The 19103-nt window shown below is 36.8% G+C and overlaps 1 protein-coding gene and 1 long non-coding RNA gene across 10 annotated transcripts in view; one reads left to right on the forward strand and one right to left on the reverse strand.

Moving 5' to 3' along the window:
- The window catches only part of LOC125962692 (uncharacterized), a 39269-nt gene that overhangs the window by 4486 nt on the left and 15680 nt on the right, over positions 1 to 19103 (reverse strand). The gene's annotated exons all lie outside the window — the stretch shown is intronic.
- Positions 11267 to 19103, forward strand: part of TERB1 (telomere repeat binding bouquet formation protein 1) — a 37030-nt gene continuing 29193 nt past the window's right edge. For 3 of the 9 annotated variants that reach the window (XM_049703151.1, XM_049703150.1, XM_049703153.1), the window contains exons 1-6: positions 11272 to 11867; positions 12057 to 12185; positions 13890 to 14021; positions 15158 to 15218; positions 15313 to 15428; positions 15532 to 15654. In XM_049703151.1, the coding sequence (XP_049559108.1) occupies positions 11759 to 11867; positions 12057 to 12185; positions 13890 to 14021; positions 15158 to 15218; positions 15313 to 15428; positions 15532 to 15654 (670 nt within the window). In that variant the 5' untranslated portion in view covers positions 11272 to 11758. Of the gene's footprint in view, positions 14022 to 15157; positions 15219 to 15312; positions 15429 to 15531; positions 15655 to 19103 lie in introns of all 9 variants that reach the window. The other 6 variants (XM_049703156.1, XM_049703157.1, XM_033407769.2 and 3 more) reach the window with 5 other exon arrangements.

Raw genomic sequence — 19103 nt, forward strand, 5'->3', positions numbered from 1 at the left:
CACGTGCCTAGAGCCTGTGCTCCGCAACAAGGGAAGCCACCGCAATGAGAAGCCCGCACAGCCCGCACACCGCAACGAAGAGTAGCCCCTGCTCACCACAACTAGAGAAAAGCCCACAGACAGCAATGAAGACCCAATGCAGCCAAAAATAAATTAAAAAATTTTAAAAAAAGTTCTTGTGTTACATTAGAAATAGCTTAAAATATTTTTTCTTATAATCTTAATGAATTTAAGGCACGTGCAGATTTTAGCTGTGGACATCTTAATACCGTCACTGTTTGTTAAAATACAATTTAAAAGGGGCTTCCCCCAGGACATGGAAGCAACCAGTGCCCATCAACAGATGAATGGATAAAGAAGATATGGCACATATATAAAATGGAATATTACTCAGCCGTAAAAAGAAATGAAATTGTTATTTGTAGTGAGGTGGATAGACCTAGAGACTGTCATACAGAGTAAAGTAAGTCAGAAAGAGAAACAAATACTGTATGCTAACACATAAATACGGAACCTTAAAAAAAAAGGTTCTGAAGAACCTAGGGGCAGGACAGGAATAAAGATGCAGATGTAGAGAATAAAAATGCAGATGTAGAGCATGGACTTGAGGACACAGGGAGGGGGAAGGGTAAGCTGGGAGGAAGTGAGAGTGGCATAGACATATATACACTACCAAATGTAAAATAGCTAGCTAGTGGGAAGCAGCTGCATAGCACAGGGAGATCAGCTGGTGCTTTGTGTGCACCTAAAGGGATAGGATAGGGAGGGTGGGAGGGAGATGCAAGAGGGAGGGGATATGGGGATATGTGTATACATATAGCTGATTCACTTTGTTTTACAGCAGCAACTAACACAACATTGTAAAGCAATTATACTCCAATAAAGATGTTAAAAAAAAATAAAAGGGGCTTTCCCTGGTGGCACAGTGGTTAAGAATCCACCTGCCAATGAAGGGGACACAGGTTCGAGCCCTGGTCCAGAAAGATCCCACATGCTGCAGAGCAACTAAGCCCGTGTGCCACAAGCTACTGAGCCTGCGCTCTAGAGCCCGCAAGCCACAACTACTGAGCCCATGTGCCACAACTTCTGAAGCCTGTGCGCCTAGAACCCGCACTCTGCAACGAGAAGCCACTGCAGTGAGAAGCCCACGCACCGCAACGAAGTGTAGCCACACTAGAGAGAGCCCGCACATGGCCAAAAATAAAAATAAATTGTAAAAAATTATTTTTAAATACAATTTTAAAAAGACATGTTTCATATGTATAGTTTTATCAGAAAACAAGAACAGGATACAAAGAGGAGGGAAGGTTGTAAAAGATTAATGATGGCAGTGCTTGGGGTTCAGACGGCCTCCTCCCCACGCCTGCGCACACCTACCCGAGGCCACGATGCCGGCCTCAGCGACCCCAGAGCCCGTTCTAACTCCTTCGGGCGAATGCCCCTTTGAGCAAAGAAAGCCCTTTACACAGGGAGCAGTGAGTTTAGAGGATTTCCCCTTCATATTGCGACTTTCCACTACTTAAACAGGCGCACACTTGCTATCCGCTGCCCTTTGGAATGTGGGTGAGCAGTGGCCGGCGAGAGACTCGGCGTGGGGGCGGTGCGACCGGAAGTCCCGCCCCACCGAAGTGCGCCGGGTATTCTCGGCGGGAAACCAGGTCGGGCGTCGTGCGAGGCGGGCGGCGAGGGAGAAAGGGCGAATCCCAGGGCGCTGCGACTTAAGGGTAAAGGCCACAGCCTCCACTCCCTGCGCGTTTGGGTCCTGCCTCAGCCCCGCCTCGGAACCCGCCCGTCGCCTCCTGTGGAAGGTCTGGGCTGCAGAACGCCCCGCTCTAACCTTCTTAACCGACCCACATGAGGGGATGGGGCGATGAGGCCTTTCTGAGGAGGCGGTTGCCCCGGGCTGAGGCCCGCACAGGGAAAAAGAGAATTGTCACGTACCACTTAGGCGGCTAGAGCCTGGCCGATTGTACTCCAGAATTCTCGGGCTCCTCCCTAGGTGGTTCTGATGTATGAAGTGGGTGGGCGCTGCTGGGGCAGTTGTTTCTCAGATCGGGGGGTGGGAACCTGTGTTCCGCATCACCTGAGGGGGAGGGCACGTTAACGGGACGGACATTCAGACCCACCCGCTGCCCTGCCGGTGAATCGCCCGTGGTGGAGCCGGCCTCGGGTCGCTAACGAGCGGCCACGTCCCTGCAGGAGTTGGAGAACCCTGGTCTAGGAGGGAAGGGCCCGAGGGACCACCTGTGCTCTTCAAAAGGAGTTCCTCCAGCTCTTTAGGTGAGCCAGGTCGTGGTGTTAATGAGCGCAAATGGACGAAACAGGGTGGAGTTAGTCTTCTCTCCTGGGAAAGATGTCTATCGGTTACCTGTGGAAACTGGGATGAGGTGATGAGGATGAATGCGGAACGGCTGCTCCAGTCTCCTGAGGCCGGGAGTGTTGATGTTGTAGTGAAATGGCTCCTGGTACCCTCAGCCTGTTTCTGGACCTGATCGACTGTTTTTTCTCAGTCTAAACTATTGTAACAGAAAGTTTACGTTACATTACTTGCATCTTGGCCGTTTCTCCCTTGCCTCTCCTACTTTAGGGGAAAGTTTCCACTTGGTATGAGCCCAAGCTGGGGATCCACTGTCAACAACTTAGTGGTGGCAGATATGGTGGGATTTTCAGCCCTGCCAACCTTATGCACAGAAAGATGTCATTTATCTTTCAGATATTTTGAGGGTGCTATTTAGATTTCAAAAGGCTTTTCATGTTAACATTTTCTAGGCCACGTAAAAGAGGAATGTTCAGCTCATTTTCTTGCTTAAATTTGAATTTAACAGTTGTGTTTTGGGGAATTGATTGAGCGCAAACTGTAAGTAGGATAGTTTCTTCCTGTTACCGGGAAAAAAAATCCCTTTTTCCCCCTGTGAGAATACAGTAAATAATTTTGAAATCTTGTTCATGGCAGTCTGCATCTATTCACTAAGTTACTGAAAATACTTAATAATATGTTTTATTGGGCAGATGATTTTGTTCTTGGGATTATACTATATTTTATACTTTTAAATATAATTTTATAGTTATCCCTCCCTTAGAAGTCATAACTTGTCCTTTGCTGTGGATGTTTTTAAGCATGTAGCAGGTAAATAGATGACTTGTATTAATGCTACTAGATATTTGGCAAACTTTATCTTATTTTACTGTGCAAAGTAACCATTTATTAGAAAACAGTATAAGAAAGACAGGCAAAGGGGAACAGAAGGTAGTTTGTGTTGTCAGCTTCAATTTAAAACATATCCCTCTTTAAATATGAAAATTATATTAAAAAGCAGAATAGATTGACTAATTAAAATTAAGGAGATAGTCCTTAAACTCCCTCACAAAGCAAAAACCTCCATGTGTGGTACGTCTTTTTTTTTTAACAGGCTGTTTTTTAATCTAGTCTTTTTCCAAATCCTAACCCATTTGCTCAAAGATAATACAGCCTTTAAAAAAGGATGTAAATTTTCCTGTAAATTTTCATTTATATATAGTATAAATGAAACAGACATATAGTATGTTTGTTTATAATATGTCTCCAAATTATATGTAGGAGGCAGTATAACAAGATAAGAGTGTAGCCCTTGCCTCAGATTTTCTTGGTTCCCATTCTAGCTCTGGCACTTACTAGCTGTTTGAACTTGAGCAAATTGTTTACTTTCTCCTCATCTATCTTTATCCTTACAGCTCCCTTGTAGGGTTATTGTAAAGATTAAAAAGATAGTATTTATAAGGTTTATAGGGGTTTATAGAGCCTGGTCTATCATTGGGCTTGCTGAACATTAGAAGCTTCTATTATAAAACTCGTGAAAAATGAAAAACAGTGAAATAAAACACCACCAGCTAAAGACAACAAGTGTTAATATGTTGCTCTTTTCCATCAAGTTTTATTTTATGTTTGCCTCTACATAATTGGGGTCATACTGTAGATAAAATTTTGAGTCTTGCTCTTTTGATTACATTGTTTTTGTTGTTGTTGTTTTTTTTTTTTTTTGGCGGTACACAGGCCTATCACTGTTGTGGCCTCTCCCGTTGCGGAGCACAGGCTCCGGACGCACAGGCTCAGCGGCCATGGCTCACGGACCTACCCGCTCCGCGTAATGTGGGATCCTCCCGGACCGGGGCACGAACCCGCATCCCCCGCATCGGCAGGTGGACTCCCAACCACTGCGCCACCAGGGAAGCCCTTGATTACGTTGTATCATAAGCATTTTTCCATACTGTCAAACATTTCAAGTAAATGTCAATATTCTTGTAACAATATCCTGTCCTGTGGATATACTATGATGTACCTACCCATTCCTTTTTAAATGGAATATTTAGGTTAAAAAAATGACAAAACTAGTAAATATTTGTATATTACTTTATAAAAGATTCTCATATTTATCATTAAATTTTTTGTTTGGGAATTTTCAGTTTGAGAGTTAAAATGAAAGAAAGGATAATTAACTATCTCTCTTTAACCACCCAGTGCTTTAGTAAATAAGAATTTTAGAGTTTTGTGAGTCCTGAATTATAGCTCTAAGAAATTAATTGGACTCTGATGTATTTTTCTAAAAAATCAGTTTAGCATTTTAAAGAATGTGAGAGGCCGTATCAGGGTTGCCAGTTATTTTTAAAATTCATCTAATGAATATAAACAGAGGTTTAAGCTTGAAAATAACCATGAGTTGTTAGAAAAAATTTTAGTATTAAGCTAAGCTTGTGAAGAGAAATGCACATCTAAAGAGTGTGTGCATATTTGTGTTTTAAACCTCTGGTTCATGGAGGAGTGCCCAATCTGAAATCATGGGATAAAAATTTACAGAAAAGAAAATAAGGAAGGAGAACCAGAAGTGGAGCAACTAGATTCAGTCAACCAATCATTCCTGTGTTTGTTTAATAAAATGTGTTGAATGCCTGTAGTACTTGAGTGCGAGGTGCATTTATGTATGTTTTCAAATTTAATTCTTGTAACAACTCTATGAAGTTGGAAATTTATATTTTACAGATGAGGAAACTGAGCCTTAGAGAACTTAAGCATACCTAATACCACACACCTAATAAGTTTCAGATTCAATCTTTGCTCTTCTGGTTTGAGAAAACTATTCTTTTCCTACCCCTTTGCATATATAATTCTGGAATTCTCAAAATTGATTTAAATTGAGAAAATACCTTTATCTTATAGATGAAATATAGGTAAAAGAATGCAGACAAGCATGGAAAGTGAGGACACAAAGAAAATACAAGGTGAGAAATTTATGGATCATATATCTGGAATTTGTTTTATAGTGTATTTGTGGGATATACTGCAGATTATCTGACAGGCTCCAGGAAATAAAAGAATTATTCAGCAATTTACATGAATATTTATTAAGCATCTACTCTGTGCCTGTCACACTGACTTCAGGAAACTGACATTCTAATGGGAGATGGCATGTTGATAATTAGAATATCATATGATAGCTGATTTAATGGAGGTATATATAAGAACAGTGGAAACCTGAGAGGACCACCATCAAATTTCAGAGCTGTCCTCAGAAAAATGGAAATTTAATTCATGGGCATAAAGGAGGTTAACCAGAGAGGAAATATTAAAATAGAAAAGGATGGGGAATAGTATTCCCTAATGGGCCCCATCACATCAGGGTTTGACTGAGGAAGAGGACCCTCAAAAAAAGACCGAGAAAAACATTTCAGAAAGGTCAGGAATGTGGTATTTTGGAAATCAGCCTTAGGAGAATGCTTTGAGAAAGATTACCCAAGAGCCTCAGTGTTAAGTATCACAGATGAAGACTGAAGTATCCACTGGATTTTTCATTTAGGAGGTCTTTTGTTTTATTAATAGTAAATTTAATAGATTTCAGCCAGATTGCAGTATATTGAGGTCTGGGTGGGAAATAGTCTGGAGACAGTATGAATAGCTTACTCTTCTTAAAAGCTTGTCTGAAGATATATGGCATTAACTAGAGGGAGGATGTAATGTTAAGGAGTCTTATAAGAGGTATAGAGATAAGAGAATATGTGAAGAGGGAGTGGGGATTATGGAGAGGGAGAAATTGAAGAAACTGGAAAGACGGGATAATTGCTGGAGATGCTCCTCTCAGATCATTTATCACACTATGGGAATTACTTACATCCTCTTCTGTCTCTATCACCAGATTGTGAGTTCCTTGGAATCAGAATCCCTATCTGATACAGAGTGGATGCATAGTAGACATTCAATAAAGATTTGTTATATGAATATATTTTAAAGAAGGTCATAGGCCTGTAATAGTGCCTTTTGAGTTGTATGCGAGAGAAATACAACTCAAACTAGTTCAAGAAAAAAAAGGAAACGTATCAGTTCATACAACTGGGAAACTCAGAGTTGTGAGGAAATGTTCTCCGAAGGAACCACAAGAAGGAAGAGGGAAATCATTCTGGGCAAGAAAAAAACCATAGTACAGTTGAACCTTGAACAACATGGGTTTGAACTGTGTGGGTCCACTTATATTCAGATTTTTTTTGATAGTACTACATGATCTGAGGTTGGTTGAATATGAGGATGTGGAACCACAAATATGGAGGGCGGATTACAAATTATATGTGGGTTTTCAACTGAGTGGAGGGTCGGTGCCCTTAATCCCCGTGTTGTTCATGGGCCAACTGTAGTTGTAGTCATTGCAGGATCCCAAAACACAGGTGAATGTGTTAACCATGAACAGGATGGGAGCTGGGTCCTGGTGTGATATTGTAGAGGAAGAGGTAAGAATGGGTGTGGCTGCAGATATTTTTGTAGGAATTCTGTGTTGTGGAAAGTGTTCTGGGAATTCTGTGAAGGCCTAACATCTGTGTCTTTTTGACTGAGAGTTTATTATAGCATTTATAACCTGCTTTGCCCAGAGAGCAAGGCCGAGACAGAGATGACAAATAATTAACGGCTTATTCTCTGGAATCAGCCCTAAACAACTGACGGGAGCTGATAGATAAATACTCTTCACACTTTCACTGGGATGACTCTGAGACACATGGCTCTACCCTAGCTCCCAGAGTTTCCTGGTGGGGTTGCTTGTGTCTACCTTCCCTTTCTGTTTCATCTTTTCAAAAAAGTACTTGCACTCAAATTTTTGTTTCATGGTCTACTTCTGGGAGGCCTGAAATTAAAACATGAAGTGGAAGAGAAAGAGATGAGGTTTGAAGAGAGCTGAAGATTTGGAGTAGCCATTGAGGAAAATGGGAGAATCAACAGAAGGGAATTGGAGATGGAGCTGACCATGTGGGGTTGCTGAGTAGAGTTGGGGGGTGTAACCTGGAATGCATACCAAATATCTGCAATGGCATAACTGCTTAATTTTTTTTTCCTTTTAGCAATGCCTAAATTTGAGCTGAAAGAACAGAGAAAAGAAACTGTTTTGAGTCACAATTAGGATTATAAAACATGTTTGGTAGAAGGAGAAGGGGTCCAAGGAATCCTAGCAAGATAATGGTTGAGGTGATGAATCATGGGATCTGGGATGAAGAGGGAAGGAAATGAAACCAAGTCTCTGAGAACATGAGTAAAGGAAGTAGAGATCATAGGGGTCAAGGAGTAAATATAAGAATAAGGAAGTAAGCCAGTTGAAAGAATTAGGAGTAATATTCAGAAAATGAAATAATGGAGTTGAAAATATCAGTGGTAGAGCTGTTCTGACTAATGAATGACAAGGGTCCAGATTTGGCCTTGGAAGTGAATAGCCAAATTTACATACAGTTTGCGACTTGCAAAGGAGAGAGACTGTGTCTTTCCCAGCATCCATATCAATCACCCAAAAGAACTGTGATTGGGGCCACTTCAGTCATTAGGTCAACTGCAGAGCATACCAGTAATTAAAAAAATATATACATATACCTACAAATTTATTAAGATGTAATTGACATACCACATAATTTACGCATTTAAAATATACAGTTCACTTGTTTCCATATATTCACAGTGTTGTACAACCATCACCACAATCAATTTTAGAACATTTTCATCACCCTCAAAGAAACCTGTACCCTTTAGCAGTCACACCCCCCACACACACACCCCTGTTAACCCTAGACAACCACTAAGCTGTTCTATGTCTCTAAATTTGCCTATTCAGGACATTTTATATAAATGGAATCATATAATATGTGGGCCTTTTTGACTAGCTTCTTTCACTTAGCATAATGTTTTCAAGGATCATCCATGTTGTCTCAGTATCTTCATTCCTCTTTTTTGTGGAATGATTCCATTGAATGGATATATCATATTTTATTTATCCATTCAAGAGTTGATGGACATTTGGGTCTCCACTGTTTGGCTATTATGAATAGCGCTGCTATGAATATCCATGTATAAGTTTTGGGGTAGACATATGTTTTCATTTCTTTTGGGTATATACCCAGGAGTGGAATTGCTGAATCTATGGTAAATTTATGTTTAACCTTTTGAGGAACTGCTAGACTGTTTACCAAAGCAGCTGTACCATTTTACATTCCCACAGCAATGTATAAGGGTTCCAATTTCTCCAAATCTTTGGTCAGAATGTTAGACTATTTTTGATTATAGCCATCCTAGTGGTTGTGAAGTGGTATCTAATTGTGGCTTTAGTTTGTACTTCCCTAAGAACTAATGATATTGAGCATCTTTTCATATACTTATTGACCATTTGTATATGTACTTTGGAGAAATGTCTATTTAAATCCTTTGCATGCTTTTTAATTGGGTTGTCTTTTACTGTTGAGTTTTAGGAGTTCCTTATGTATTCTGAACACAAGCCCCTTCCTTATTGGATATATCTGATTTGCAGATACTTTCTTTCAGTCTGTGCGTTGTCTTTTTACATTCTTAATGATACCTTTTGAAGCTCAGAAATTTTCAGTTTTAAGTCCAATTTATTGAATTTGCTTTTATTGCTTGTGGTTTTGGTATTGTAAACACTTCAGTTTTTGTTTGCTTGTTTATTTTCTTCAGGAGTTATTGAAGGAGCTAGCTTGCATAGCCTGGAGAAGATAAAAACCCAGTTGTAGTTATCAGTAGGTGCTTTGTCTGGGAAGGGAGGGATTATGATAGGAAATATTAAAGTATGAAAAAGAAGTACAGAAGGAATTAAGAAAAGTACATAAAAAGTTTCTGTGCCTAGAATTGAAAATCACCATGCCCCATCAAAAATCCTCTTTGGCTTGTTATTGATGATGAATGGCTTATTGATATCTGTACAGTCACACTAACCTTCTTATGGTTTCTATTAATGTAGAACATGATCAATAAAAGTTTGCTGTTACTCCAAGACAACTCAGTGATAACCTTTGTACTATGATATTTTACTAACAAATTGAGTCATGAATTATTTCATTGAACCAAATTGCCAGTTGAATTTCTGTCAAGAGGAAGACTAATTGATTCACAATAGATCTTAGTTGTTTTTTTTTAGTGTGCTTCTCTATATTTTTTTCCTCCTTTCATCCTATATCTTTGAAAACTTTAAATATTAATTCAAGCATTATGTCAAAGTCTATGTACAATTTTATTTAAATCCTTAAAACCAAGACAAGAAATTGTTTAAAGGCTATTGTAAAGAATTTTATAGGGAAATGATTGTCTGTTGTTTCCTTTTAGTTGTAAATAAATATGTTTTTTTTTTGTTTTTTTGTTTTTTTTGCGGTACGTGGGCCTCTCACCGCTGCAGCCTCTCCCGCTGCGGAGCACAGGCTCCGGACGCTCAGGCCCAGCGGCCACGGCCCACGGGCCCAGGTGCTCCGCGGCACGCGGGATCCTCCTGGACCGGGGCACAAATCCACGTCCCCCGCATCGGCAGACGGACCCCCAACCACTGTGCCACCAGGGAAGCCCGTAAATAAATATTTAAACTTTGTATTTTGATAAATTTTAACATGTGTATATACCCAGCATTGTGTAAACATCAGCATAATCAGTATAGTGAATATAGCCTCATGTCCCTTTGTAATACTTCCCTTCTATGCCTTCCTGGACCTCCTTTCCCCAAGCAACCACTGATGTGCCTTCCATTACTGTAGACTAGTTTGTGTTTTTTCAGTATGTGGAATTGTACAGTATACTATCGTATACTCTTCTTTGTGTGTAGTTTATTTCACTCAGCATAAGTATTTTGAGATTTATCCATGTGGTTGTATGTATGAATACTTAGTTCCTTTTTATCGCTAAATAGTATTCCATTGTATGGTTATACCACAACTTCTTTATCCATTCATCTGCTGATGGACATTTCAGTTGTTTACAATTTTTGGTTATTACATATAATGTCACCATGAACATTTGTGTACAAGTCTTTGTATGTACATATATCTCCTTTTATTTTGAGTAAGTACTTAGGAGTAGAATGACTGCATCAAATTTTAGGTGTATGTTTAACAATTTATGAAACTGCTAAACTTTCAAAGTGGTTGTACTATTTTATGTGTCCACCAGCAGTATATGAGAGTTATAGTTCCTTTGTATCCTTGTCAAAATATGTTGTGGTCAGTCTTTTAAATTTTAGTCATTCTAGTGGGCATGTAATAATGTCTCCTTACGGTTTTAATTTGCATTTTCCTAATGATTAATGATGTTGAGCAGCTTTTCATGTGCTCATTTGCTATCTGTGTATCTTTTTTGTCTGTTCAAATCTTTTGCTCATTGTTTTATTGCTCTCGTTGAGTTTTGAAAGGTCTATATGTTTTCTGGATATGTTTTTATCAGATATGTGCTTTACAAGTATTTTCTCCATTTGTGGCTTATCTTCACTTCAGAAAACACTACTTTTATTTTAAAGGTATTTTAAAAATTTATTTATTGTATTTATTTTTGGCTGCATTGGGTCTTTGTTGCTGTGCGCGGGCTTTCTCTAGCTGTGGGGAGTCGGGGCTACTTTTCATTGCAGTGCGTGGGCTTCTCATTGTGGTGGCTTCTCTTGTTGCAGAGCATGGGCTCTAGGCGCCCAGGCTTCAGGAGTTGTGGCTCGCGGGCTCTGGAGAGCAGGCTCAGTAGTTGTGGTGCACGGGCTTCGTTGCTTCATGGCATGTGGGATCTTCCTGAGCCAGGGATTGAACCCGTGTCCCCTGCATTGGCAGGCGGATTCCTAACCACTGTGCCACCAGGGAAGCCCCTAATATAGTGTATTTTCATTTTCATTCAGTTCATTCTAAATAGCAGATATTTAAACCAATGTGGCTTTAATTAAAGAGAATAATATTTGGATTTTCTTTTCATATATTTCATGCAAAGGGAAAATCAAATAATTATAAGAAGTTCATTTCAAGTTATATTATCTAAGGAACATCTTTCTTTTACATATCTTTATTGCTTATTAGATTTTTAAAAAATTTTATTTATTTATTTGTTTTTTGCTGTGTTGGGTCTTCGTTTCTGTGCGTGGGCTTTCTCTAGTTTCAGTGAGCGTGGGCCGCTCTTCATTGCGGTGCACGGGCCTCTCACTGTCGCGGCCTCTCTTGTTGCGGAGCACAAGCTCCATACGCGCAGGCTCAGTAGTTGTGTCTCATGGGCCTAGTTGCTCCGCGGCATGTGGGATCTTCCCAGACTAGGGCTCGAACCCGTGTCCCCTGCAATGGCAGGCAGATTCTCAACCACTGCGCCACCAGGGAAGCCCCTGCTTATTAGATTTTAAAAAGTAATACATATTATTTAAAAAGCAAATACAAAGATATGTATTTAGAGTGTGAAATTTAAATGGTTAAATTTTGAAAGGAAATGTTTGGTTTAAAATAATGAAATTTTTGTTCTTTAGGAATGAAGACTGACCTGAACTTATTATTGGAGTGTCTGAAGTATCAAATGGACAATGCTTTTTCGCAAAAGGAAGCTCTGGTCACTATTCATTCAATTTGCCAACAAAACAGTAAGACATGATAGTGAATTTTTATTTGTGATTCTAGTTGTTTAGTAGTGTGATGTATGAAATATGCATAGTTCTTTCTCTTCTACTCAGTTATTTTACATATTATGTTACTGGGTTCATGTGATTTATTGTCCTTAAAATAATAATTACAATAAATATTCTTCTTTGTTTTGTCTGCACACTCTACAGGTAATGCAGGTCTTTATTTTCGGGAAATTGGTGGTTTGATGTTTGTAAAAGATCTTGCAAAGTCAAGTGAACATAGTATGGTAAAAGAAGCAGCATTATATACATTAGGAGCTATTGCAGAACAAAATGGTAAAATAAGAAAACTTTATTTCACTATCCTTTAATCATTGTGTTATACTTCAACAAACTACTAAAAAATAATTTTAGAATTCAATTCCTTTTTTACATGTCTGGATAGTTTTTTCCAGGTATTTTATTTAAATTAATGCATACCAAAGATTTTATTTATCTTATTAACTAATGAGGGAACGAGTGAAATGTTACAACTGTTTCAAAAGTAATGGCAAAAAACAATACTATAGGCATTTGGGAAAGCTGAAATTTAGGAATAGGCACATAACTGGTCAGTGTCTGCAGGTTAAAAATCAATTATGTTCTACCAGTCGAAATGTTTTGCATTTCTGTGGACAAGAATAACTTGCATTAATATCAGTTTTCTACAATTTACAGAGTTATAAAATAGCCCAAAGACAGTAAAAGACAAATAATCTAGAAGGGTGTGCTAGACAGGACATTCAGTAATTGTTATCATCCATTTCAAAATCTTTCACAATTTTTCTTGCCATTAGTTGGAAACATTTTTTTTACTTTGTCTTTTACTATGCTTTTTTTTGCCATATGAATGTTTTTTATTTTTATAAAAATAAAAATTCATCATTCTTTCTCTTTTTTGCTTTTGGATTTTGAATCATAAGAAAATTTTCCATACTCCCAGATTACAGGGGAATCCACCCATGTTTTCTTTTGGTACTTGTATGATTTTATTTTTTAGTTATACATGTTTTATTCTTTTTGAATTTTCCTGGGATATGATGTGGTGAAGGTTCCAGTTTTATCTTTTTTTTAATATGGCAATCCAGCTATCCCAACACTTCTTATTAAAAGTAGATCTTTTTCACATTGATTTGAGATGCTACCATTATCACTTAATGAGTCTATTTCTAGTTTTTCTATTCTGTTCATTATCTATATATCCAGGTACTTGAATCAAAATATGAAGATAACTTACAGCCATCTTACATGTGTATAAATATGCTTTCTGTATGGCCAACAAAAACATGTTTCTGTAGCATACCTGAAATGAGGTTAAATCTAAACTATTAGTTTGTCAAATAACTTTATATTCTTATATTTTCAACCGTTAAATATTTCTTCACCACTTGTTGAGAACCAAGCTGTGTGCTAGGCATTGGGGATAAATAAGACATTGCCTTTGCCTTTGAGAGTGTCTAAAAGCTATTCTAGACACTGGATATATGTGTTCAAATTATTTTTTAAAAATTCTGCTTATTGCATGATTATCACCAAAAAGCCTCTCCTGTCGTGTAGGTATCATTTTTGTCTCTGGGAAAGATATTTTTATATCTAGAAAAGTCTTTAAAAATACCACAAGTATCATTTGTCCTTCTTTTCTAAAGCAGGTTTCTGAATTTTCTTAAATTTTTCTTTGGCTATGTTTTGTTACTTATCGTCAATTTTTTGGTCATGTTTTATTTTAAATTTTTGTTCAGTTAGGCTTTTATTGGAAATTGTGTGAGATTGCAATACATGTTTAGAACCTAGTCAACTACTTCTGATTAAAATATTGCTTCTTTGGTCTGTTAATTGAGTAAGCACATAAGTTTGTCAGAATTTGTTTTATGACTAATAAATGTCAGTGAAATGAGAATTGGTTGAGAATTGTCCATATGGCAATTTTATATTTTGTTCAGCATATTTTAAAACTTGTCTGTGCTAATACATAGAAATTAAAATTATATTTTCATATTTCAGTTTACTGTCAGCAGACTTTGTGCACTTCAGAATTGTTTGAAGACTTAACTTGGTTCTTATCTAACAATGATTCAAACACAAATTTGAAAAGAATGTCTGTCTATGTTATTTTGGTTCTAGTTTCAAATAATAGTAAGTACATTCTCTTGTTATGGAAATATTTTTAAAATAATAAATTGGAACAGTCATTATTAGTCCTTTTATTCTAGTCTTTATGTCAGTACCTTTTTTAATCTTACTAACTTCTGAGAACTACAGCTTTAAAGAAAAGAGAATTAATAGCATGCATTTAATTGTTTGATATTTATTAATTTAGTATTTTAAAAAATACTAAAGTGATTTGCATTATTTAATTAACATTGAAAAGAAACAGCTTTAAAAGCAAAAGGGGAGCGTTTAATGAATTAGTTTGGTTGATTTTCCACTGAATTGGCCATTTAATTATCATTGTATTTAAGGTCATTTTATCAGTCAGCAATGGTGTTAAATTTCATGTATCTCTTGGCGAAAGTTTTACTTTGTTTTTGTTGTTGTTGTTTTAGTTTTTATTTTGGAACAATCTTAGATTTACAGAAAAGTTGCAAGGGTAGTGTATAGAGTGTTCCTGTATACCTATTGCCCAGGCTAAGGTTATTTTATTAACATTGCTTATTTAAATCTTCAAATTGTTAGAAATATTATATGCATTTTAAATGCTTCTAGATTTTATTTTTTCTATTTTTATGTTTTGAATTAATTTTTTTTCTATTTTGGAGCATATTTTGGTATTGTAACACAGAACCATGCAAAATAAGTGTTTTGCAATTTTTAGAGGAAATTTGAATACTATCATTCTCTAAACGTAAGTAATGTATTTTCCGTAATAATCTTGATTACAGATTTTTACCTACTGTAATTCTCTATTGTACTTTATAATACTTTAAAGTGACTGAAAGTTATTTATTAAAAATACTACTGGGCTTCCCTGGTGGTGCAGTGGTTGAGAGTCCGCCTGCCGATGCAGGGGACACGGGTTCGTACCCCGGTCCGGGAAGATCCCACATGCCGCGGTGCGGCTGGGCCCGTGAGCCATGGCCGCTGGGCCTGCGCGTCCGGAGCCTGTTGCTCTGCAATGGGAGAGGCCACAACAGTGAGAGGCCCGCGTACCGCAAAAAAAAAAAAAAAAAAAGCTACTTAAAAAAATACTACTTAAATGTTGTTCTCCATTTCTACAAAATTATTTTCTAAACAGAAGTCATATTCATGTAATATATGGCTATTTTTTTAAGGGACTGGACAGACGCTTGTGAGAGAAACAGGTTGTATTTCAGTTCTATCACAGTTGTTCAAGTAAGTAAATATACATTTCTTGTTATTAATTATTGATTTCTTAAGACCTTAACACATTTGTATTAATTACTTCCTTTTCTATTTAACCTAATAGGACAGTCCTTTCAAAATATGAGTTGAATTTGTCAGATGAAAATGTTTTCCAGAGTTATCAGTTGTGGTCTTCAGTGTGTAGTACTCTGTGTGTCTGTGTCAACAATCCTCAAAATGGTAATTATCTCAAATATTTACATATAAAAATAAAGATAAAAACAAATAAAAAACTGATATTTTCCAAGTATATTAAAATATGATTGCCTTTTTCTCCTTTCAGATGAAAATCAAATGCTTTGCTCTTCACTTTTTCCACATGCTAATGACTGGCTAATAAATTGCACGAAACCTGAGATAATTCGCCCTATTTGCTCATTTATTGGACTCACTCTTGCAAATAACAGTAAGTATTCATTATTCTCTAGGTTATACTTTAAAAAACATATTTTAAAGCATAACAAAAACCTATTGAATTAATGAATTCCAGTAAGTTGTGTCATTTTGGATCCATTTATACTATTGTATAAGTTAAAATCTTATACATAGAAAATCTTAAAAATAGATGTTGTTAAGAAGATATGGGAAGATGGTGGTGGCAGCATAGTTTTGAGTCTTCCCATATATCCTCACAAAACAGAACACCTACACAGCAAAACTGTAAAAACCCACAGAGAGTGTTCTCTGACCACATAGAATTAAATTAGAAATTAATAAAAGTAAAACATCTAGAAAAGTCCCTAATATCTAGAAATTAAGCAACACAGTACTAAAAAAACCCACATCAAAATAAAAATACAAACCTCTGAATCACAAATCATAAAGGAAATTAGAAATGTTTTTAACTTAATGGTAATGAAAACACAAAATTAAACAGTGGGATGCTGCAAAATCAGTGTTTAGATGGAAATTTATAGCAATAAGGCTTGCATAGGAAAGAAGGAAGGTCTCAAATCAATTATATTAGTTTCCACCTAAGAAACTAGAAATCAGAGCAAGTTAAACTCAAAGTAAGCATAACAAAGGAAATAACAAAGAGAAGATTAGCAATCAATGAAATAGAAAAAGAACAGAGTAATCAATTAAACCAAAAGCTAGTTCTTTGAAAAGATCACTAAAATGGATCCTTTACCCAGACTAACCACGAAATAGAAGGCCCAAATTATAAGAGATGAGAGATGACATCTCTATATCTTAACAGATATTAACAGGATAACAAAGGAATAGTAGAAACAACCTTATGCCATTAAATTTGATAACTTAAATGAACTGGACAAATTCTTTGAAAGACACAAACTACAAAAGCTCACTCAAGAAGAAATAGATAACCTGAATATTCCTATATCTAATAGTGAAATTGAATTTGTAGTTTAAAACCTTAACACAGGAAATTCCAGGTCATAAAGGCTTCACTGGGGCTTCCCTGGTGGCACAGTGGTTAAGAATTCGCCTACCAGTGCAGGGGACATGGGTTTGAGGCCTGGTCCGGGAGGATCCCACATGCTTCAGAGCAACGAAGCCCGTGCGCCACAACTGCTGAAGCCTGTGCTCTAGAGCCCACGAGCCACAACTATGAGCCTGCAAGCCACAACTATGAGCCCACATGCCACAACTACTGAAGCCCACGTGCCTAGAACTTGTGCTCCACAACAAGAGAAGCCACCACAATGAGAAACCCGTGCACTGCAACGAAGAGTAGCCCCAACTCGCCACAACTAGAGAAAGCCTGCACGCAGCAACAAAGACCAAACGCAGCCAAAAATAAATAAAAGAAAAGAAAAAAGGCTTCACTGGTGCATTCTACCAAACATTTAAGGAAAAAAAATTCTACATAAATTATTCCAGGAAATACAAGTAGAAGAAACACTTCCCAACAAACTTTTAAGGGCAGCATTATTTCCACACTAAATCTTGAAAAAGACATTACAAGAAAACTGTAACCCAATATCCTTTATGATCATAGATGCAAACATCCATAACAAAATATTAACAAATCAATCCAGCAATATATAGAAAGGATAATATATTCTGACCAAGTGGCATTCACTTTAGGCATGCAAGATTGGTTTAACATTAGGAAATTCACAATATACATAGACTAGAAAAGAAAAACTATATGATCTCCAAAGATGCAGGAAAAGCTTTTCACATAATTCAACATACATTCATGACAGAAGATTTTGGTAAGCCAGGAATAGAAGGGAACTTCCTCAATGTGATGAAGGGCTTCTACAAAGTACTACAGCTAACATACTTAAATGGTGAAAGACTTAATGCTTTCCCCCTAAGATTGTAAAAAAGACAAGGATGGCCACTCTCATTATTTGACTAGACATCCAAGTCAGTGCAGTAAGGCACAAAAATGAAATAAAAGGCATAGAGATTGAAAAGGAAGAAGAAAATATAGTATTTATTCATAGATGACATGATTGTCCGAAGAATCTACAAAAAGCTACAGAGCTAATAAGCAATTTTAGCAAGGTTGCAGGATACAAGGTCATATACAGAAATACTAGCAACACTTGGGAACTTAAAGTAACTGCCATTTACAATAATATTAAAAAAACAAAATACTTAGGGGTACATTTAATGATTTCATCTGCTATATCTATATGCTGAAAACTATAAAACATTGCTGAGATAGAACTTTAAATTAATGGGAGAGATATCATATTCATGGATTGTAAGATTCAATATTGTTATACTGTCACTTCTCAAATTCACCTCTAGATTCTTGGCATTCCCCATCAAAATCTCAACGGGCTTTTCTGCAGAAATTGACAAGCTGATTCTAAAATTTACATGGAAATGCAAAGGGGCTAGGATAGTCAAAATTATTTTGAAAAAGGACAAAATTGTAGGGTTTATATTACCTGATTTCAATACTTACTATACAGTAATCAAGAGTGTAGCATTGGTGTAAGTGTAGACATAGATCAATGGAAAAAGTAGAGAACCTAGAAATAGACATATATATATGATTGATTTTCTACGAATGTTGATTTTCTATAAAGGTGCCACAGTAACTCTGTGTTGGAAAAGGTAGAAACAAATGGTGCTGGAAAAAGTACTTATCTATCTGTGAAATATGAAGCTCAACCCTTACCTTACACAGTATACACAAATTAACTTGAAATGATCCCTACACCTTAATGTAAGAACTAAAACTATAAAACATCTAGACAAAAACATATCTTTATAATTTGGGAGTAGACAGATTTCTTAGGACACAAAAAGCATGAGCCACTAAAGAAAAAATTATAAATCGGACTGCACTGAAATTAAAATCTTTTACTCTTCAAAAGATCCTGTTAAGGTGAAAAGGCAAGCCATAGAGTGGGAGAAAATATTTGTGAAATGTACATCTGATAAAGAACTTGTACCCAGGAAAACCCCAAGGAGATAGCCCTATACACCCACTAGCATGGCTAAAAGTAGAAAGGCTAGTGATATTAAATAGTGATGAGGATGTGGAACAACTAGAACCTTCTCACACGTTCCTGGTGTGTATCTATATCCAGATGTTTAAAGCAAATAGTCATGTTTCACATGCAAAGGAACATATCTCTATAATTTCAAAAATTGAAATCTATTTCCATGATGCTTTGACATTTCCTCTTTCTTTAAGTACCAACTTAGATGAGTAACACTGCTGTGTCCTACTTATAGGACCTTATTACTCTCAGCAAACTGACATGAAATACATTAGAGGTAATTTGAAATATTCAGTGCACAGGTGTAGACTAGGATGTTCTTCTGCTTATAAGCCTGAATTTTCATTACATAGACTATAAATGAAAATCTTTGTGGTAACATAGTGCCCAATTTCATCTAAGAATTTTAAGATACTTCCTT

This window comes from Orcinus orca, chromosome 20 (assembly GCF_937001465.1).
Source record: "Orcinus orca chromosome 20, mOrcOrc1.1, whole genome shotgun sequence".
NCBI lineage: Eukaryota > Metazoa > Chordata > Mammalia > Artiodactyla > Delphinidae > Orcinus > Orcinus orca.